Genomic DNA, 23,920 nt, shown 5'->3' on the forward strand with positions numbered 1-23,920 from the left:
TATACCATGAAGCACCAGTTTGTTATTTAACAAAATTTGTGGAGGTGTTCATTCTGTAATGGTTGTTAAATGATTAAGCTTTCACTCCATTCAGAACTGATGTCTGTCATCGATATCAGCTCATAAAAATTGCTGGCTGGAGCCTGGTGCGAAAGAATACACTTTCCCATCACATTCCAGTCATACTACATGGGTGAAAAAAATGGGGGATAGGGCAGGTCAGTGGAGAATCCGTACATTCTCTAAGATATTTTTGGTGTGATGTACGATGGGGAATTGTACATTATCGTGCTGGAATATGCCATTTGGAACTAATAAAGGAAATGACAACGGGATTTATCATTCTTGCCACATACTGGCAAGGATTCAGCCTCCCTTCAGCAATACAAAAATCAGTTCTGTTTTCATATCCAGTAGCTAACCATACCACAATTTCAGGCAATGCATAGCTGTCGGTCTAAAAAATTGTTGCGTTTGGTGACATTCCACCTGATCATCTACATAAACATAGTAAACAAAAGTGAGACTTGTCTTGAAATGCCACAGAATGCCATTTCATTTCCATGTTGATTCTGGTTTTACATCACATAGGAGTCTGTTGTGATATGGTGCACAGAAACTCGAGACCTCACCCAGCTTCATGTTACCTGCTCCTGACAATCATTAGTGACACTGTACCTGCAACCTCTGCCTGGATTTCAGCTGTTGTTAGTCAACCATTTGTCAGACCCAGTCAAACAGTCCTATGACCTTTTCATGGTGTAGTCATTCTGGATGATCCCATGCTGACTCTTCTTGCCACCCTGTTGTTCTGAGTCCATCATGTCACCACTCATTCTGCAGTTGTTGTGCTACAGCCAACTGTCTCTGCGATCTGTCGATGTGATGCTCCCGTGTCCTTCATGCCAATGATTCAACCTTTCTCCGAGTCTGAAAGATGCCGATAAGCTGCCATTATGGGCATGTGATGTTGCGATCTCCACCTGAAAAGTTCTAGTAACATTGGGCACACGAGCAACCGTAATGTACTCGATCCGTTCTTTACCTGCAACAATAACTTTTTTCTGCACTGAAAGTAAACTCGCATAAAGATGAGAGTTAAATGTATGTGTCTTACAGGCATGTAAATCCTCAAGTATCAGTTTGGTAGCATTCGGTCAAGGTGTTCCTGGTGTAACAGGTTCTGTTTCATTCAGTGTACGTGACTTTAATGATGAATCAAATATTGAAAGTGTAGTTGCTTATTGCATTGGATACTAAGTAACTGCTGATTGGCAGATGGCTTGTGAGTGTGGCACTTGTGGCAGGAGGAGGAGACGTTAGACATACTGAGTGCGCGGGACCTAATGGAGGTCAGCGATCCGAGCGACAGCGATTCGACGTTGCTTGCCAGTGAGCGCAACAGCCACGCGATGACGGCTGCGGAAACAGCTGAACATCGCATTGTCATCCAAGTGCAAGGTCCACCTCGCACGAATGCCGTAATGGATGGCACGCCAGCCACTACTCCAGAGTTCTCAGGCTATCAGGTTAGTGGCTATAGCATTCTTTGCCTATTGATTGCCATCACATCAGAGCAAAAAATTAAGGCTTATAGATTTTGATACAGTGCTTTAGGTCTTGTCGAGTTTTATAACTGTGACCTGTTGTTTGTATGTATCTTAACATTACAGTTGTTTATTGTTTTGGAGATAAATCATGTTTTATACCGTATTAATTCAGGCTAACAGAATAATTTGAAATATCATTAACTTGTCACATACACTCTGAATAGGGTAAAAAATTTAATTATCAGTGAATAAATATGTTTTTATTTCTTTATTATTATTATTATTATTATTATTATTAGCGTGAGAAAATGTCTGCTAATTCAGATTTGTTACTTCTTCCCAGTGTTCCTTGCTTTTTACTTCATCTGTGAATAAGTGGGTAACTGTCCTTCCAGTCTTCCTGAAAGTATAGTAATGTATTGTGCAAAATTTTATTTGTTAGATGCCACTATGTTACAGATATGTTCCAACACTGTTTCCTGCACTTTGGAACACCTAAACAGCTTCTGTTACCACAAAAATTAGAACAATAAGATTTCTTTTAAACTTATGAAACCTAAAGCAATTTTTAGACCTTAAGAATTTGGATCTTCTTGTTCATTGCTCCTGTGCAAACTAGTGGAGGGCTCCTACCATCCAACATTTTTGAATGTAGGCTCTTGTTACAAAGCATTTATGCCAGTCTCATGTTATGTGTATATTATAAAACCTTTGTTTTTGCCACCTTCATGTATTTTTTGTCTTCTGTGGCTGTTTTTGTGAGTTATCAGACTTGCTCAGTACTGTTTTCTTATTGTGTTTTTTAACATAAGAAGGAAACCTTTTCTTGGTCTTCTGCAGTACTCAAAAATTGATTTTTGGATGCTTAGACCGTCATCAAGTGACAATTGTATGTTGAAATCACAGATAAAATTACATTCACTTACAGAGTTGTTAGTGATACAGGTACAGGTATCTTATGGAGGGAATCGTTACATTTAAAAATTAATAATAACAGTTGATTTTAGTACTGTAATCTGGTCTCTTGCACATGGCTAGCCAAAACCTAATTGAACAGAAGGATGGAAGCAGCATAGAAAGTTAATTGTATTTATTTACCTAAAATGAAGCCAGCTCTCAGTGTTGTGTGTTTATTGATTTCAAATAATTCCAATAGTGTCATCTTCCTGCTTTTCTTAACAATATATAGAACATTATAATGTCCATCATACAAATAATTTTCTGCTAAAACATGTTTTGCAAAGGTTAAATCCATCTCCTTGGCCCCCAGATTCTCTCATATACTGACAATCAAATCCATTAGTTAATAACAATAAGAATTAGGATAAAATGCTACTCATTATGTAGAAGTGGCATTGAGTTGCAGATACACACATTTAAAAGTAGACTGTTGTTTATGAAGCCATCAGACAGAGTCCTTTGTCAGATATAGAAATGATTCACACACACCACACACACACACACACACACACACACACACACACACAATTCTTCTCGCACTTTGGGCTTTGAAGTATGACTTTCATGAGTAGCGATGCTGCCTGCAGTGGGTAGTGGGGATATAGAATTGGCCATGTGTGTCTGAGTTTGTTGGCATAACTGTTACGAAGTGTCGTATTCGTGATCTATGGAACAAGTACTAGTCTAATCTCTCTAATCTCTTCTGTTAACAGCTTTATGCTAGAAGTGTGTTAATGTGGTAGTAAGAATTTTCTACCAGTAACTTGACTGTAGTACAACTTGGACCAGTTGTTTAGACAGTTACAGGAGAGCTTCAATTTAAAAGCTGCTTAGTGAGCATGCAATACTTATAATTTTCAACTTCTTAAGAAAACTGGCAAGTTGATTGTACTGTATGCATTGCATTTGTGTGTGAATTCAGCAGATGAAATATAAATAAATAATTTTGTTTCAAACATGAGAGAGACTGCTGCCTCTGTTGTTTGTATAAAAATAAAATAATACAGCAAAGACCTTTCCTTTACAGATTTGCAATATGCAGGGCAATGTGAGTGTGTATATGATTATTATATTTATATAAGATTTTGCATCTAGACAGCCTTTTTGTTTTCTTAGTGCCTTAATGTTTTAAGGTAGAGTGTGATGCCCTTGTTTGATTGTTTGGTGTGCATTTGTGTCCATGGCCTGTAAACTGATTGAAGCATCATTTTTCCCTGTTCTTCCACTCCACTTCCTGAGGTATGATTGATTTCTTACAAAGAGAACATTGTGTGACTTCTAGTGAAGCTTAGGGAAGCTAGATTTGTAGTTGCCCGATGCTTCAGTGTTAATTTTGTAGCATGGCTACATGTATTTTGGAAATTCAAGCTGCTTGGCAAGTCAGGAATTTGGTATAAGTGAACAACTTCTATCTCTTTATAATCATGGTACATGTAGATATGGACGTAGGACAGTAAAAGGGTGGGAAAAGTGGAATTTGGTTTGAGAAGAGACATAATTAAGGAAGTAAAGTGATTAATAATATACTTAAATTAATTTTTATGTAAAAAGTTTGATCAACAAATTTTTATGTAACAAGTTTGATCAACAGTTTGTTACGGTAATTTTGACATATACGTGACTGTGTAATGTCATGCATTGCATTTTTTTCCCATGTCCTGAGTAATATCACAGATGACTGGACAATCTAAAAAGTACAATAGTATTCATGTTGTTGTAGGCAGTTATACTGGGGAAATTATGTTTAAACAAATCACTTAAGTCTGTTTGTAGTCAATAAAATGACACAATATAAAATCAATCTTTGTTCAGAAAAATTTGAATTTGGATCTCCTCGATCATCCTCATTGACATTTCTTAAGGCAGTTCTAAATAACCATTGACAATTGTTGGTGTCTTTGCTTGCATAAGACTACTTTTGGTGCCTTCTCCCAGTGAAAGTACAATACACTGCTGCTGTTGCTGCTGCTGATGATGATGTACATTTTTGACCAGTTAAATTGTATTACAGACCCAAACTGGAACCCAGATGTGTGCTTTAGAGGACACTATTGAGCTATCCGAGCACATCTCACTGTAGGAACAGTGCTCCCTTGCCACCTTGGGAGTAAGGATATAATGGAATTTTAACACAAATGTTCTTTGTTCTTTTTTTGAAAGAGTAACGTACCTGAGGCCATAGTGAAGTTTAGTTCTCTACTATACCTTCCTTCCTGTGGAGCTTGGAACGTATACAGGGTGAATCTGAACTACACTGACGAAATTTCAGAGGTTGCAAGGGGATATTTTAAGGAGTCTACAGTGAATAGTTACAGAGTAATTGCATTTCAATTGATTTCTTACCTCCAAGTATATGTTTATTGCATTTAAAATATTTGCACAACAGTGCAGATGTTCATGGTATGTGCTGTGTTTCTTTTTTGGAAACAAACTTGTTCCATTCAGTCACAGTTTGTGCTGTTTACAGCAGTAAACTCACTTTATTTTTCACCCTTAAGCTTCCATTCAGTACTGCTCTATTGTGCCCAGGGTATGTTTTTCTGGCAGTATTATTTGTTTTGTGTTGTGCAACTTGGTGAGTGCAGAGAACAGGCTTTTTTATTATTGTTAAGATGTTTTCACAGAAACAAAAGTAATTGTGGTAACCAACTGAATAAGACATTATTGTGTTATTAGTCCCTAAGCAACCACTGGAGATAAAAGCTCCCTTACACCAAAACACCCAGAAAGCATCCCTGACCCACCTTCTAAATTTTGTCAGTTGAGTTTCATTTCTATAACTACGCCTACTTCTGCATTTATGTATGTACTCCACAAGCTAATATATGGTACTAGGCAGAGGTTACTTCATATGATTATTGGTGATTCCTTTTCTTCTTCCACTTGCAAATGGACTGAGTGAAAAACAACTGTCCATATGATTCCGCATGAGTCCTGATGTCTCTTACTGTGCCTTCACAGTCCTAAAATCTGCTTTGGCAACAGTGGAATCGTGCTACCGTCAGCTGCGAATGCAGGTTCTCTACATTTCTCAACAGTATTTCATGAAAAGTGCGTTGCCTTTCTTTTGGGAATTCCTATTTGAGTTCATAAATCATCTCCATAATTGTCAAATGTTGATCAAACCTGCCTGTAACAAATATTGCAGCACACTTCTGACTTGCTTCAATGTCTTCCTTCAATATGAGCTGGTGGTGAGGGTCCCAAACACTTATGCAGTGCTCAAGAATGGTCCGCACTAGTGTTTCATGCGCAACATCCTTTATAGATGAGCTACACATTCATAATTCATCCAGTGAATCAAAGTTGGCTATTCGCCTTTCCTACTACAGTGCACGTTCCTTTTCATATTGTTGTTGCACTGTGACACCTAGACATTTAATCACAAACTGTGTCAAGTTGTTGTTGTTGTGGTCTTCAGTCCTGAGAATGGTTTGATGCAGCTCTCCATGCTACTCTATCCTGTGCAAGCTTCTTCATCTCCCAGTACCTACTGCAACCTACATCCTTCTGAATCTGCTTAGTGTATTGATCTCTTGGTCTCCCTCTACGATTTTTACCCTCCACGCTGCCCTCCAATGCTAAATTTGTGATCCCTTGATGCCTCAAAACATGTCCTACCAACCGATCCCTTCTTCTAGTCAAGTTGTGCCACAAACTTCTCTTCTCCCCAATCCTATTCAATACCTCCTCATTAGTTACGTGATCTACCCACCTTATCTTCAGCATTCTTCTGTAGCACCACATTTCGAAAGCTTCTATTCTCTTCTTGTCCAAACTGGTTATCGTCCATGTTTCACTTCCATACATGGCTACACTCCATACAAATACTTTCAGAAACGACTTCCTGACACTTAAATCTATACTCGATGTTAACGAATTTCTCGTCTTCAGAAACGATTTCCTTGCCATTGCCAGTCTACATTTTATATCCTCTCTACTTCGACCATCATCAGTTATTTTACTCCCTAAATAGCAAAACTCCTTTACTACTTTAAGTGTCTCATTTCCTAATCTAATCCCCTCAGCATCACCCGATTTAATTTGACTACATTCCATTATCCTCGTTTTGCTTTTATTGATGTTCATCTTATATCCTCCTTTCAAGACACTGTCCATTCCGTTCAACTGCTCTTCCAAGTCCTTTGCTGTCTCTGACAGAATTACAATGTCATCGGCGAACCTCAAAGTTTTTATTTCTTCTCCATGGATTTTAATACCTACTCCGAATTTTTCTTTTGTTTCCTTTACTGCTTGCTCAATATACAGATTGAATAACATTGGGGAGAGGCTACAACCCTGTCTCACTCCTTTCCCAACCACTGCTTCCCTTTCATGCCCCTCGACTCTTATAATTGCCATCTGGTTTCTGTACAAATTGTAAATAGCCTTTCGCTCCCTGTATTTTACCCCTGCCACCTTCAGAATTTGAAAGAGAGTATTCCAGTTAACGTTGTCAAAAGCTTTCTCTAAGTCTACAAATGCTAGAAACGTAGGTTTGCCTTTTCTTAATCTTTCTTCTAAGATAAGTCGTAAGGTTAGTATTGCCTCACGTGTTCCAACATTCCTACGGAATCCAAACTGATCTTCCCCGAGGTCGGCTTCTACCAGTTTTTCCATTCGTCTGTAAAGAATTTGTGTTAGTATTTTGCAGCTGTGACTTATTAAACTGATAGTTCAGTAATTTTCACATCTGTCAACACCTGCTTTCTTTGGGATTGGAATTATTATATTCTTCTTGAAGTCTGTGGGTATTTCGCCTGTCTCATACATCTTGCTCACCAGATGGTAGAGTTTTGTCATGACTGGCTCTCCCAAGGCCATCAGTAGTTCTAATGGAATGTTGTCTACTCCTGGGGCCTTGTTTCGACTCAGGTCTTTCAGTGCTCTGTCAAACTCTTCACGCAGTATCTTATCTCCCATTTCATCTTCATCTACATCCTCTTCCATTTCCATAATACTGTCCTCAAGTACATCGCCCTTGTATAAACCCTCTATATACTCCTTCCACCTTTCTGCCTTCCCTTCTTTGCTTAGAACTGGGTTGCCATCTGAGCTCTTGATATTCATACAAGTGGTTCTCTTCTCTCCAAAGGTCTCTTTAATTTTCCTGTAGGCAGTATCTATCTTACCCCTAGTGAGACAAGCTTCTACATCCTTACATTTGTCCTCTAGCCATCCCTGCTTAGCCATTTTGCACTTCCTGTCAATCTCATTTTTGAGAGGTTTGTATTCCTTTTTGCCTGCTTCATTTACTGCATTTTTATATTTTCTCCTTTCGTCAATTAAATTCAATATTTCTTCTGTTACCCAAGGATTTCTATTAGCCCTCGTCTTTTTACCTACTTGATCCTCTGCTGCCTTCACTACTTCATCCCTCAGAGCTACCCATTCTTCTTCTACTGTATTTCTTTCCCCCATTCCTGTCAATTGTTGCCTTATGCTCTCCCAGAAACTCTCTACAACCTCTCGTTCTTTCAGTTTATCCAGGTCCCATCTCCTTAAATTCCCGCCTTTTTGCAGTTTCTTCAGTTTCAATCTGCAGTTCATAACCAATAGATTGTGGTCAGAATCCACATCTGCCCCTGGAAATGTCTTACAATTTAAAACCTGGTTCCTAAATCTCTGTCTTACCATTATGTAATCTATCTGATACGTTGTAGTATCTCCAGGATTCTTCCAGGTATACAACCTTCTTTCATGATTCTTGAACCAAGTGTTAGCTATGATTAAGTTATGCTCTGTGCAAAACTCTACAAGGCGGCTTCCTCTTTCATTTCTTCCCCCCAATCCATATTCACCTACTATGTTTCCTTCTCTCCCTTTTCCTACTGACGAATTCCAGTCACCCATGACTATTAAATTTTCGTCTCCCTTCACTACCTGAATAATTTCTTTTATCTCGTCATACATTTCATCAATTTCTTCATCATCTGCAGAGCTAGTTGGCATATAAACTTGTACTACTGTAGTAGGCATGGGCTTTGTGTCTATCTTGGCCACAATAATGCGTTCACTATGCTGTTTGTAGTAGCTAACCCGCACTCCTATTTTTTTATTCATTATTAAACCTACTCCTGCATTACCCCTATTTGATTTTGTATTTATAACCCTGTAATCACCTGACCAAAAGTCTTGCTCCTCCTGCCACCGAACTTCACTAATTCCCACTATATCTCACTTTAACCTATCCATTTCCCTTTTTAAATTTTCTAACCTACCTGCCCGATTAAGGGATCTGACATTCCACGCTCCGATCCTTAGAATGCCAGTTTTCTTTCTCCTGATAACGACGTCCTCTTGAGTAGTCCGTGCCCGGAGATCCGAATGGGGGACTATTTTACCTCCGGAATATTTTACCCAAGAGGACGCCATCATCATTTAATCATACAGTAAAGCTGCATGTCCTCGGGAAAAATTACAGCTGTAGTTTCCCCTTGCTTTCAGCCGTTCAGGCCGTTTTGGTTAATGTTACAAGGCCAGATCAGTCAATCATCCAGACTGTTGCCCCTGCAACTACTGAATAGGCTGCTGCCCCTCTTCAGGAACCACATGTTTGTCTGTCCTCTCAACAGATACCCCTCCGTTGTGGTTGCACCTACGGTATGGCCATCTGTATCGCTGAGGCACACAAGCCTCCCCACCAACGGCAAGGTCCATGGTTCACACCACTAATATTGTATTTTGAACGGTTGAGGATTGGTTTTCCTTGTCATCTGGATTAACGTACATTTTTGTACATTTAGAACAAGCCATTCATTGTACCAAATAGAAATTCTGCTAAGTCAACGTGTATCCTCCTACAGTCCCTTAGTGGTGACACTTTCCCTTACACTACAGTGTCATCAACAGACAGTTACAGATTTCTTTTCACCCCAGCTGTCTGGTCATTTATGTATGTAGAGAATAAGAGTGGTTCTGTCACTTCCCTGGAGCACTCTTGACAATACCCTTGTTTCTGATGAACATTTGCCATCCAGGATAATCTACTGATAAGGAATCGCCTCGATTGCAAGGTCGCAAAAGGTCAGTGATGATCACGGCATTCGATGCCCAATGTATTGTTACCATGCAATCACAATATTGGCTGCTAATGCCAACAGGGGGCAGTACTGGAGGTACCCAATGATGGGCACAGTGTGTAGTCAAACAGCTTAGTCAGTGAGCATGTCACAACAGTGCTACAGTGCTAATACAAAGCAGAGCAGTGGCAACGATAAACAAAGCAATCATTGCATTATGAGTACAACAACAGTTGCCGAAGTTGACATTTCGTCAGAAACAAAACCGAGGAATTTCGCAGAGTGAGAAGGAAGTGGCCGATGAAATATTAGCGTTTCTGCAATTTGAGTAAGTGGAATTTGTGGTGTCATGTACGGTCGACTGTGCGAACAATGTACATTAGGAGTACAGTGATGATGATAAGTAATTAACAAGTTAATGTGATATTGAAACAGGTGTAAAGCCATGAAGGTCATCATCCTCGTTGGACAGGGTGCCTGCCACAAATCCTGTCTCCAGCGAAATGTAGTAGAGGACAATTGTTGTTCAAGTATCAGGTATTAAACATAATTACGTACATGGAAGATCATCTGCAGCTTAGTAAAAACCAATTATGAACAGATTTTGAATAAGTTTGCAGCAATATGACTGTGTACTGCATAAGAAAAACTATAGGTATTCAAGGGAGGAGAAGACTCACTTGTTACAGAAACTGGTGTTCACATGTTTCAAGGATGCTCGATATAGTTTGCAGGATGTGCATGGTAGTGACCTATTACATTATGCACATCAAATTGCGCGCGACGTACATTACAGTGATTTCAATGGAAGCAGTGGATGGTTGGCAGAACTTCAAATAGTGCTACAGAATTGGAACACATAAGATGTCAAAGTGCTACAGAGTTGGAACTCGTAAGATAACGAAATTTCAAACAAAGATTCAACTTGACAATGCACAGTAAACTGTGGAATCAGCCTGAAAATTTGTAGCTGAGATGAACCAACTTACCCCATCGGTCAGTAAGGTATTTATTGTCAACTCCAACCAGTTGGAATATGAATGGAATGCTTGAAATTAGAGGTACCAGGAGAGTTGTTTCTAGATGAACCAACATTGGTGCCTTAACGCATTTGTATACAATTATGGTGGCTGTTAATCTTGATAGTAAATTGACTGGAAAGATATTTATTGTGCTGAGAGAAGTTGGAGGTGCTGTATGTGATCTTGCAAAGGCAGTAGGGAATACTTACATTACAGCAAGCAAAAGTGGGGAAAATGGTCATAAAAGAACTACAACTATGGTATGAACACTGCTTTTGGCCAATAGCTGGTCATAATAACTTGCTTTTGCTTGATTTTTGGTCTGCATATAAAAATCAAACTTCTTCAGAGCAAACTATCCATCCTGAAAAGTACGTGGCATTGCAGTTCATACCACCTGAAACCACAAGACAAATTCAGCCTGCGGATGGTTTTTTTCTGTGCTTATAAAACTTATTATAACATCATCTGCAGCTATGCCTTAAAAGAGTGTCAGTTTCATGATAAGCCCCATAACAGACAGTTTTGCATGTGGTTGCATGCCATCACACTCCATCAGTTCTCATCACCTATTACTCCAATATGATTCTGTTTGCATTCTCTAAGAGTGGATACACAGCTGAATACCCTGTGTGATTTATAACTTGTACTAGGGAATTCGCCTTCAGTCATGATGGTGCGAACATTGGTGATCACTGTGGTGTCCCATTTTTCATTAGATGTTCATGGTGCAAGTTAATGGTTTGTTTTGAACATTTCGTGACTATCATTGATGTCTGTTTGTGAAGTGTAATACATACATCACATAGAAGGTTGATCTCTGCACCTGTGGACACCCATTTTCCATCAACCTCGTGATGCATACAGTGAGTGGTTAGCAGCTAATATTTTTCCTGTCATAATTGTTAACACAACACTTTCAAATGAACCTAACAAGTTTTTGAGTCACTCGCATGTGTGGGGGACCTATTATAGCCTCAGGTCATTGTTAACAGTCTGCAGTGGGGAATCGTGTCAAATGCTTTCCGGAAATCTAGGAATATGGAATCTCTGTCTACCCTTCATCCATGGTTTACAGGGTATCATATGAGAAATACGCAAGCTGAGTTTTGTATGAGTGTTGCTATCTAAATCCATGCTGATTTGTAGACAAAAGCTTTGTGTCTCTGTGAAATTTATTGTATTCAATCTTGGGCTGTAGTTTCCCAGGTCTGTACTCTTTCCTTCTTATATACAGGAGTCACCTGCACTGTTCTCCATCTGCTTGGGACATGGCAGTGGGAAAGAGAGGGTGAAAGATTCGTGCTAAATACAAGTTAATTAATGGGCCAACGCTGTAGAGTACTCTCTTCAAAACCAAATTCGGAGTATCGCTGGACCTGGCGACTTATTTATCTTCACCCTGTAGGTACCAAGTAGTGGGAAATTGAAACCTTGGTGCAGTGTTAAACATCTGCTCAGATAGGGCACTTAGTTGCCTAATATTACTGAAACTTATTGTGTGGTTCTTTTTTTTTGCAAAATATTCTATATCTGGATCAGAATAACAAAGTGATGGCTGCTATTTGTTTAAAGAAAGTTACCATAGCAACACACAATCAGGAAATCAACTCTGTCAGCCCTTCTGTTCAGTGTTGTTGTATTACTCTGCTACTTCAAGCACTAGTTACCTCAGTCAGTTGCAGATTACGTGATTTGTATTGTTTTCCTTTGGCATGTTGACATTTTATGCCAACATATGTCTAAAACTAGTTGTGATAATGTGCAGGAAATTAAGTAGTATATTATGGTCCAGCTAATGAGGATAATGTACAAACTTCCCCTCACCAATTTGATTCATATTGACAGGGTGTGTAGAGCACATGACCTAGACATACATATAAACAGAAAGACACAACTCTCAACTATTTTTGAAAAGACAATGTGAAAATTTTAGGCATGGTTATACAATTTGTCCATGAACCATGGACCTTGCCGTTGGTGGGGAGGCTTGCGTGCCTCAACGATACAGATAGCTGTACCATAGGTGCAACCACAACGGAGGGGTATCTGTTGAGAGGCCAGACAAACGTGTGGTTCCTGAAGAGGGGCAGCAGCCTTTTCAGTAGTTGCAGGGACAACAGTCTGGATGATTGACTGATCTGGCCTTGTAACACTAACCAAAACGGCCTTGCAGTTGTGTTACTGCGAATGGCTGAAAGCAAGGGAAAACTACAGCCGTAAATTTTCCCGAGGGCATGCAGCTTTACTGTATGGTTAAATGATGATGGCATCCTCTTGGGTAAAATATTCCGGAGGTAAAAAAGTCCCCCATTCGGATCTCCGGGCACGGACTACTCAGGAGGACGTCGTTATCAGGAGAAAGAAAACTGGCGTTCTACGGATCGGAGCGTGGAATGTCAGATTCCTTAATCGGGCAGGTAGGTTAGAAAATTTAAAAAAGGAAATGGGTAGGTTAAAGTTAGATATAGTGGGAATTAGTGAAGTTCGGTGGCAGGAGGAACAAGACTTTTGGTCAGGTGAATACAGGGTTATAAATACAAAATCAAATAGGGGTAATGCAGGAGTAGGTTTAATAATGAATAAAAAAAATAGGAGTGCGGGTAAGCTACTACAAACAGCATAGTGAACGTATTATAGTGGCCAAGATAGACACGAAGCCCATGCCTACTACAGTAGTATAAGTTTATATGTCGACTAGCTCTGCAGTTGACAAAGAAATTGAAGAAATGTATGATGAGATAAAAGAAATTATTCAGGTAGTGAAGGGAGACGAAAATTTAATAGTCATGGGTGACTGGAATTCGACAGTAGGAAAAGGGAGAGAAGGAAACATAGTAGATGTATATGGATTGGGGCTAAGAAATGAAAGAGGAAGCCGTCTGGTAGAATTTTGCACATGGCATTACTTAATCATAGCTAACACTTGGTTCAAGAATCATGAAAGAAGGTTGTATACGTGGAAGAATCCTGGAGATACTAAAAGGTATCAGATAGATTATATAATGGTAAGACAGAGATTTAGGAACCAGGTTTTAAATTGTAGAACATTTCCAGCGGCAGATGTGGACTCTGACCACAATCTATTGGTTATGAACTGTAGATTAAAACTGAAGAAATTGCAAAAAGGTGGGAATTTAAGGAGATGGGACCTGGATAAACTGACTATACCAGAGGTTCTACAGAGTTTCAGGGACAGTATAAGGGAACAATCGACAGGAATGGGGGAGAGAAATACAGTAGAAGACGAATGGGTAGCTCTGAGGGATGAAGTAGTGAAGGCAGCAGAGGATCAAGTCTGTAAAAAGACGAGGGCTATTAGAAATCCTTGGGTAACAGAAGAAATATTGAATTTAATTGATGAAAGGAGAAAATATAAAAATGCAGTAAATGAAGCAGGCAAAAAGGAATACAAACGTCTCAAAAATGAGATTGACAGGAAGTGCAAAATGGCTAAGCAGGCACTAGGGGTAAGATAGATACAGCCTACAGGAAAATTAAAGAGACCTTTGGAGAAAAGAGAGCCACTTGTATGAATATCAAGAGCTCAGATGGAAACCCAGTTTTAAGCAAAGAACGGAAAGCAGAAAGGTGGAAGGAGTATATAGAGGGTCTATACAAGGGCGATGTACTTGAGGACAATATTATGGAAATGGAAGAGGATGTAGATGAAGATGAAATGGGAGATAAGATACTGCGTGAAGAGTTTGACAGAGCACTGAAAGACCTGAGTCGAAACAAGGCCCCGGGAGTAGACAACATTCCATTAGAACTACTGACGGCCTTGGGAGAGCCAGTCCTGACAAAACTCTACCATCTGGTGAGCAAGAAGTATGAGACAGCCGAAATACCCTCAGACTTCAAGAAGAATATAGTAATTCCAATCCCAAAGAAAGCAAGTGTAGACAGATGTGAAAATTACCGAACTATCAGTTTAATAAGTCACAGCTGCAAAATACTAAGGCGAATTATTTACAGACGAATGGGAAACTGGTAGAAGCCGACCTCGGGGAAGATCAGTTTGGATTACGTAGAAATGTTGGAACACGTGAGGCAATACTGACCTTACGACTTATGAAATGATAATTAAATGGACACCCTAGCTGCAAACAGGCGTTGATGTACTTCATTGGGGACATGTTGAAAAGTGTGTGCCCCGACCGGGACTCGAACCCGGGATCTCCTGCTTTCATGGCAGACGCTCTATCCATCTGAGCCACTGCGGGCACAGAGGATAGTGCGTCTGCAGGGACTTATCCCTTGCACGCTTCCCGTGAGATCCACATTCCCAACATGTTCACACGACTACATTCGTAGTGCGCCTAATAGATGTTTGCCCATCATACTCATTACTCGTGGCAGATTAATCTACCAAGTCCCGTACGAGTTCGGGCATAGCGGGTGCGTTCGCACAAGAAGGTCAATGGCTGGGAAGCCATATTTTAACTATATATGACGGTAGTATCTGTTCCCGAAAGAACAGTTACCGTGGATGACCATGCAGCTTTGCTAGAAACAGCTGTTTGCAGCTAGGGTGTCCATTTAATTATCATTTCATTTCTAGCAATGGTCATCCACGGTAACTGTTCTTTCGGGAATAGATACTACCGTCATATATACTTACGACTTATCTTAGAAGGAAGATTAAGGAAAGGCAAACCTACGTTTCTAGCATTTGTAGACTTAGAGAAAGCTTTTGAAAATGTTGACTGGAATACTCTTTTTCAAATTCTGAAGGTGGCAGGGGTAAAATATAGGGAGCGAAAGGCTATTTACAATTTGTATAGAAACCAAATGGCAGTTATAAGAGTCGAGAGGCATGAAAGGGAAGCAGTGGTTGGGAAGGGAGTGAGACAGGGTTGTAGCCTCTCCCTGATGTTATTCAATCTGTATATTGAGCAAGCAGTAAGGGAAACAAAAGAAAAATTCGGAGTAGGTATTAAAATCCATGGAGAAGAAATAAAAACTTTGAGGTTCGCCGGTGACATTGTAATTCTGTCAGAGACAGCAAAGGACTTGGAAGCGCAGTTGAACGGAATGGACAGTGTCTTGAAAGGAGGATATAAGATGAACATCAACAAAAGCAAAACGAGGATAATGGAATGTAGTCGAACGGAATGGACAGTGTCGTGAAAGGGGGATATAAGATGAACATCAACAAAAGCAAAACGAAGATAATGGAATGTAGTCGAATTAAGTCGGGTGATGCTGAGGGAATTAGATTAGGAAATGAGACACTTAAAGTAGTAAAGGAGTTTTGCTATTTGGGGAGCAAAATAACTGATGATGGTCGAAGTAGAGAGAATATAAAATGTAGACTGGCAATGGCAAGGAAAGCGTTTCTGAAGAAGAGAAATTTGATAACATCGAAGAATATAAAATGTAGACTGGCAATGGCAAGGAAAGCGTTTCTGAAGAAGAGAAATTTGATAACATCGAGTATAGATTTAAGTGTCAGGAAGTCGTTTCTGAAAGTATTTGTATGGAGTGTAGCCATGTATGGAAGTGAAACATGGACAATAACCAGTTTGGACAAGAAGAGAATAGAAGCTTTCGAAATGTGGTGCTACAGAATAATGTTGAAGATTAGGTGTGTAGATCACGTAACTAATGAGGAGGTATTGAATAGGATTGGGGAGAAGAGAAGTTTGTGGCACAACTTGACTAGAAGAAGGGATCGGTTGGCAGGACATGTTCTGAGGCATCAAGGATCACAAATTTAGCATTGGAGGGCAGTGTGGAGGGTAAAAATCGTAGAGGGAGACCAAGAGATGAATACACTAAGCAGATTCAGAAGGATGTGGGTTGCAGTAGGTACTGGGAGATGAAGGCTCTTGCACAGGATAGATTAGTATGGAGAGCTGCATCAAACCATTCTTAGGACTGAAGACCACAACAACATCATTATTGCTGGTATTAAGGGAGTCTGGAGCTGAAAGAAGAGGGGCTCAGCTTCATAAATGTGAGTTGTCTGGATAAAATCTCACTGCCGGTATTTTTTTTCCATTCCTATATAATTGTACAACAGGTTTATTATGACTGTGCAGATATCAGTACCTAATGAATCATTAATTATTTTCGTAATATTGAACCTGCAAAATCAAAGTTTTCTGTAAAATTTTAAAAGTAGTTTCCCATTATAACCATATTTCTGCAGGTAAGTTCCAACTCACTATGAGCCCATATTTCCAGTGTCTGTGCAGGTACGTTTTGACCCACAATGAGCCCATTTTCCTGGTATAGGGCCAGGCACACTACGGCTCATCAAATGAATCCATTTTCCTGGTATTCCTGTACATAGTTGTGAGCTACCAGAAACAGCCGCGTATGCCCCCATAATGTTTGGCTGATGAAGGGAGAAAAGGAACAGCATTCACAAACCTGGAAAATACTTCATTCATATCTAAGCGCCGAGATCGGTACTAGCCAGTGCTCCAAGATATCTGATTTTATGAGTAAATGTAGTGGTGAAGCTGGTACTTCAGCACCAAGAGAAAGTGAACCTGAGTCTGAAGCCAAATTTCTTTACAATGAAGTTTCAAAAAATGTGATTAAAAACAGCACTCGTATATAGTACAGCTCTTTCTCCAAAACAATGTCATCACTTTGAATCTTTCGACGGTAACAACACAAGAACACTTGGATACTGAGGAAGAAATATTTCACCACATTTAATAAATGCTAGTGGAGAATCCAATCATGTTACGAGATGAATCAATTGCCCACCAATAAATCAGTGGAGGAGGTCTGCCTGATGAAACCAAACAACTCGCTTCATCTTCGTCAGACAATTATGAGCCTGAAGAGAAGTAAGGAAAAGAGTTACTGAGTATGTTCTGCTGGATTACAGGGTTAGGGTCGTCAATCTAATGAGAGAGCATCCAGGAACGAGTTTGACCCTCATCACAGAAGGAGTGTGTTGTACCTCCAAAGCATAAAAATTTGAAAACATGAAAGGAATGAATCAAACAAGTTGGAATAAAGCACTGTGGCTGTTTCATAGAAGCTCAAGAATATAAATCAGCAAGTGCCGACAAGAAAATTGCAGCAGTGGGCTTTTGTTACTGCTGCCCAGTTTCCTGCTTTGCATTTTCAAACTTCTGACTAATTGGCCATGATGTTCTTCAAATGAAGACATTGAATTCCTCAAAGAAAAATCACCAACATGTCTCAGTGAGTGAAAGTGCCTCACTGCAAAAGGTTCTTGATGCAGCAGCATATTTCCAAATCAAGAATTGAGGCTGCATACCAAAATATGAGAAGAATGTTGTTTTAACACTGATCAAACAGGTATCACATAGAAAAGAACCCATTCACTCATGTCAATTGAATTACAGTTTCTACAGACTATACAATACTAATTTCTGAACCATATTTGTTCTAGGGTGCCAATATCAGTCAATGTATGACTGAACTCTCGCCAAACAAGAAATGAAGGTGGTTCTCGTGCAGCAAAAGGATATGCTTAATGTGACACATTTGTACAGCGCATAGTATAGTGTCACCTTATCTGGAAAATTACTACCAATGGTCTCTGTTTGTTTGCAACAGATCCCTGGCTCATTTGGACCAACGGTAAAAAATCAGTTGATGAGTAAGCATGTGAATACATAAATGTTACGAAAACATCTTCGAAGTCCAACAAACTCACAACAGCATTGTACAAGAATTTTCTAACCAACATCTTGAAGCCATATGGGGAAGAAGAACAATTTCTTTAGCACCTTGATTCATTTTGAGGGAAAATGCAAAATGTACTCAGCTGGTGCAGTCTTGTGACATTTATTTTTACAGGCAGGTAAATCTGTTATTAGAATTATGTTTGAATCAAAGGAAGAAAAGGAAACAGGAGGGAAAAAAAAGAAAAAGGTATGTACCGGCAACAACATTTGATCCAGAGAAACTAATCACTTACGCGGCTGCAGACTCTTTAGATGTTAGTTACCACATAAAGTATATAAGCACTCCTAAAAGTTTCAAACTTGATTTTCTCAAAAATGATTGAGAGTTGCATCTTCCCATTTACGTATGTTGAAGTCCTAGTCGCTACCTACACATCCCTGCCAATGTGAATCAAATTGGTGAGGGGCAGTTTGTATAGTCCCCTTGTAAGCAAGCACGATACTGTGTGTTGGAAGGGGGCATTTGAACCTATTCAGAAGTGAAGTTCACAACTGTTCCTGCCGCAACCTTAGTATGCATGCTGGACAGAATGAACTGCCAACACCACCCTGTTCATGCTCAACTGTTACTCACTTTTTAACTTGATCTAGTTATAGTGGGAATATTGTTTGTATGTTATTTGTTGGATTTGTCCGCTTATTTTTATCACTATGTCTTTCAGTATGTCTATAGCAGCCCGGTGTGCGGAGCTCAGAGATCCATAAACAGGAAACAGCAGACACACTAGCAGCTCACGCGACTGCTGTTAATAATAGAATATCAATAATCAGTCATGGGAGTGTGTGTTTGGGTTTTGTGTGTGGATGTGTGTACTTTTGCTAGAAAAGACCAACAGCTTTGAAAGCTAGTGTGAATGCTGTTCGCTGTTATGTACCTCTGTGCTCCATCCATCAGTCTGGTGTAGGTTAGTGCTTGACTTTCCCTTATTTTATGTAATGCTCCATCCAGGGATTTCCATTATTATTGTACTCTGTCAGTATGTCTGTTTTTCTCATAATTTCACTGGCTGCGTTGAGGCCATGTGGAGGAGGGGGGAGGGGGGGGGGGGGAAGAAAACAACAACAGCCCTACCCTGTGCCTCCTTCTGTCTTCAGTTATAGTCATGCAAGCCGGTATGTAAGTTGCAGAACACTCTTCTGTCCATCAAATCTGTATCTTCCTTTTACCCCTTAAAATCAGTGAACCCTGCAACATTCCATTTATAAACTTGGTTGTTGTACAATGTACAGTACTTATATACACTACTGGCCATTAAAATTGCTACACGAAGAAGAAATGCAGATGATAAACGGGTATTCATTGGACAAATGTATTATACTAGAACTGACATGTGATTACATTTTCATGCAATTTGGGTACATAGATCCTGAGAAATCAGTACCCAGAACAACGACCTCTGGCTGTAATAACGGCCTTGATACGGCTGGGCAATGAGTCAAACAGAGCTTGGATGGTGTGTACAGGTACAGCTGCCCATGCAGGTTCAACATGATACCACTATTCATCAAGAGTAGTGACTGGCGTACTGTGACAAGCCAGTTGCTCGGCCACTATTGATCAGACGTTTTCAATGGTGAGAGATCTGGAGCATGTGCTGGCCAGGGCAGCAGTCGAACATTTTCTGTATCCAGAAAGGCCCATACAGGACCTGCAACATGCGTTCGTGCATTATCCTGCTGAAATGTAGAGTTTCGCAGGGATTGAATGAAGGGTAGAGCCAGGGTCGTAACACATCTGAAATGTAACGTTCACTGTTCAAAGTGCCATCAATTCGAACAAGAGGTGACTGAGACGTGTAACCAGTTGCACCCCATACAATCACGTCGGGTGATATGCCAATATGCCGATGACAAATACACGCTTCCAAGGTGCGTTCACCGTGATGTCACCAAACACGGATGCGACCATCATGATACTGTAAACAGAAACTGGATTCATCCGAAAAAATGACGTTTTGCCATTCGTGCACTCAGGCTCGTCGTTGAGTACACCATCGCAGGTGCTCCTGTCTGTGATGCAGCGTCAAGGGTAAGCGCAGCCATGGTGTCTGAGCTGATAGTCCATGCTGCTGCAAACCTCGTCGAACTGTTCGTGCAGATGGTTGTTGTCTTGCAAACGCCCCCATCTGTTGACTCGGGGATCGAGACGTGGCTGCATGATCCGTTACAGCCATGCAGGTAAGATGCCTGTCATCTCGACTGCTAGTGAAACAAGGCCGTTGGGATCCAGCACGGCGTTCCGTATTACCCTCCTGAACCCACCGATTCCATATTCTGCTAACAGTCGTTGGATCTCGACCAACGCGAGCAGCAGTGTCGCGATACGATAAACCGCAATTGCGATAGGCTACAATCTGACCTTTATCAAAGTCGGAAACGTGATGGTACGCATTTCTCCTCCTCACATGAGGCATTACAACAACGTTTCACCAGGCAGTGCCGGTCAGCTGCAGTTTGTGTATGAGAAATCGGTTGGTAACTTTCCTCATGTCAGCACGTTGTAGGTGTCGCTACCGGCGCCAACCTTGTGTGAATGCTCTGAAAATCTAATCATTTGCATATCACAGCATCTTCTTCCTGTCGGTTAAATTTCGCGTCTGTAGCATGTCATCTTCGTGGTGTAGCTATTTTAATGGCCAGTTGACTAATTTGCTACAATCATGATATTTTGTATGAGGAACACTCTATTTTTCTTCTTTATGTGATTACATTTAGGAAATGTTAGTATCGGCAGACTTGAGTCCGTAACCATTTACACACTGTTTAATATCATATTGCCACAAATATAAGACCACTTTTCCTCAAAACTTGGTCATAAAAAATTAGGTTGCAGCTTATTGGTGTGGACCTAGAAATATTGATGTATTTTTGCCTTATAGAAACTTAAACTGTTGTGCTTGTTTCTTAGTCCAAAATGGAATAACAATATTGCTAATGTCTGTATATTAATAATTGTATATGAAATAATATCATCTTCAGTTGTTTATATTTAACTTAGGTAGCATGACTATTATCATGCTCACAGTTCCATTATTTTATCTGCTAGAATAGGCACAGTTTTTCTATCACAGTGATGAGTGGTAACGATGGGATGGGAAGGAGGGGGGATCATTAGAAAACTACAGAATTTGGCATATTGGCATGACTATTATGCATATTTTAAACTCAGTTACTCATTATGTGAAGAGTATATGTAACAGAGAAGCTGGAAAAAGGTGCAGTTTGGTTGAATCTAATGTGCGGCATTGAATCTTACTGGACAATAAGCTGCAAATTGCTGCTTCATGAAGGAAATCCTATAGAGGACCAAAACATGGGAAGGTTCCCAAACTTGAAAGACGTGCTCTTTCCTTTGTACAAGATAAAAGGAAAAATGGGATACTGACCTCAATGCAAATAATCCAGTCACAGGTCTTTGGAATTGAGACAACCCTAAATGTATCACAGAATTCTGTGGGAGTATTGATTGGTGCTTCAGGTGCATGTGTAGAAGTGGCACACCTGTGTGATGAAGTTCTTCCCTAGCACAGAGACTGTTAGAAGATATTACTTAGAGTCTTGTCAACTTTAAGAGTCTAATGGTGCAACTAGAGCAGTGTCACTTATATCACTTAGACCCTCCACACCAGATTCGCAACACTGATGAGACAACTGTATTTTTTCAGGTGGCAAGCAATATGCCAGTGAAACTTCCTGGCAGATTAAAACTGTGTGCCTGACCAAGACTCGAACTCCGGACCTTTGCCTTTCGCGGGCAAGTGCTCTACCATCTGAGCTACCGAAGCACGACTCACGACCGGTCCTCACAGCGTTACTTCTGCCAGTATCTCGTCTCCTACGTTCCAAACTTGTCTCCACAGTATCCTTTCTTTCAGGAGTGCTAGTTCTGCAAGGTTCGCAGGAGAGCTTCTGTAAAGTTTGAAAGGCAGGAGACGAGATACTGGCAGGAGTAAAGCTGTGAGGACCGGTCGTGAGTCGTGCTTCGGTAGCTCAGATGGTAGAGCACTTGCCTGCGAAAGGCAAAGGTCCCGAGTTCAAGTCTTGGTCGGGCACACAGTTTTAATCTGCCAGGAAGTTTCATAGCAGCACACACTCCGCTGCAGAGTGAAAATCTCATTCTGGAATATGCCAGTGGACTATAAAGGGCTATAAAGTTCCTCATTTGGAAATGGAAAAACAAAGATTTACTTTTATATTAGAACTTGCTGCAGAAGGAGGAAAAATGTACTTTCCCTGTTCTGAAGTGTAAAACAGTGCACACAGAAAATTCCTCTAATGGATGAGTGATTTGTTGCCAAGAAAAAGGCAGGATGACAAAGGATTAGTGATAGACCATTTAAAATCGCAGACCTGGTGCTGCGCTCAGTTACAGAGTTATGATAGTTCTGGATATCGTCACAGGTCACCTCACAGTCGAAGTAGAAAATAAAGTTGCAGCATTGAAGGTAGACATAGTTGTTATGCCACACTTGAAACCTGCAGATTATTGATGTCATTGTAAATAAACCCTGTAAAGATTTTCTCCAAAAGCACTATTAGACTGAAATCGTGGTCTCACTCATATGGAAAGATTATGTGTGAGGAATTCTCTCTTATGAGCCACCCATGTTCAACCTGAAAATGTTCAATTGATGTGGAGCATGTGAAGTATGCCATGTGCTTTTGGAGGAGAATCGCAAAAATTCTGACAGTGTTGAAATAAATACTGGTAGTGAAGTAAAGAGCTTACTTCAGTACGGACTGTGGTTAGGAGGCTGGGATTTCTGTGTAATTTATGTATATTACGTCATAAAAAGTGTGATTAAGAGTGATCATATTGTTAACGGTTTTTGTGAGTGGGTAATGTAACATAAATTTCTCTCCACTGGATTTATCTCTTCTCCCCTGCCCTCCTCCCCTCAAAATTAATGGGGTGGCTTATATTTCGACCAAGACAGCCAGTCATTTGTGGAGACTACATGTTTTGTTTGCTCTAGTTTTCCGGAACATTCTCTTCTACAATTTTTTTTTTTCCTGGTAGCAATATCAATATTTTCACAGTCGTGTGAAAATGGAATAACTGAAGGAAACTGGAAGTAGAATTGAAGCAAGTTGTTCTGTAAATTCAGCAGTACAGGAGTTCTGTAATCTTAAATATTGCAGGAAACTGCAGCTACTGTGTTGCCAATGGAAAATCCAGAATCAAATTAAAACAATACTGAAAGGCTAGATTACTACTCACCGCATAGAGGTATCGAGCCACAGACAGGCACAATGAGATAGAACACTAGAAATATTTGAATCGTTGGACAAAATCCTGTCTCTGAAGTAGAATTCTTACACATACAACAACTCACACATGCATTGATACTGTCTCCGAGTGATAAAGTTGAATTGCTTGCAGCTGGGCTTTAATGCCTGGTGATGGTAACCACATATGTGTGAATGTGTGAGAGTGCTATTTCTGAGGAAGGATTTTATCAGACAGCGTTAATATTTTGTGAGTCTTTTTTGTTGTGGCTGCTTGTGACTTATCTCCTGTTATGTGGAAAATAGCGGTCGGTAGTGTAAAAGAGAAATATTTGTTGCAGCAGATAGAAAAATGATGGCTAAATGTGTTTAGGCCAAGTGTTTTTAGTGGATGTTATTAGCAAAACATTGCAACTAATCCAGTAAACTATGTTTATTTCCTGCCAGATATAATG

General features: G+C 40.1%; 1 protein-coding gene and 1 non-coding gene across 5 annotated transcripts in view; one reads left to right on the top strand and one right to left on the bottom strand.

The window, feature by feature from the left end:
- Positions 1–23,920, top strand: part of LOC126417220 (PH and SEC7 domain-containing protein-like) — an 826,610-nt gene that overhangs the window by 630,511 nt on the left and 172,179 nt on the right. For 3 of the 4 annotated variants that reach the window (XR_007575542.1, XM_050085103.1, XM_050085105.1), the window contains exon 6: positions 1,308–1,529. Coding sequence is in view for 3 of the 4 variants with exons in the window: in XM_050085103.1 (XP_049941060.1) it covers positions 1,308–1,529 (222 nt within the window). In the remaining variant the exon portion in view is untranslated. The remainder of the gene's footprint in view (positions 1–1,307; positions 1,530–23,920) is intronic. The other variant, XM_050085104.1, reaches the window with a different exon arrangement.
- On the bottom strand, positions 14,707–14,781 carry Trnas-uga (transfer RNA serine (anticodon UGA)). Its single transcript has one exon. It is a non-coding gene; the product is annotated as a tRNA-Ser (tRNA).

The sequence above is a fragment of the Schistocerca serialis genome, chromosome 1 (genome assembly GCF_023864345.2).
Source record: "Schistocerca serialis cubense isolate TAMUIC-IGC-003099 chromosome 1, iqSchSeri2.2, whole genome shotgun sequence".
Lineage (NCBI taxonomy): Eukaryota > Metazoa > Arthropoda > Insecta > Orthoptera > Acrididae > Schistocerca > Schistocerca serialis.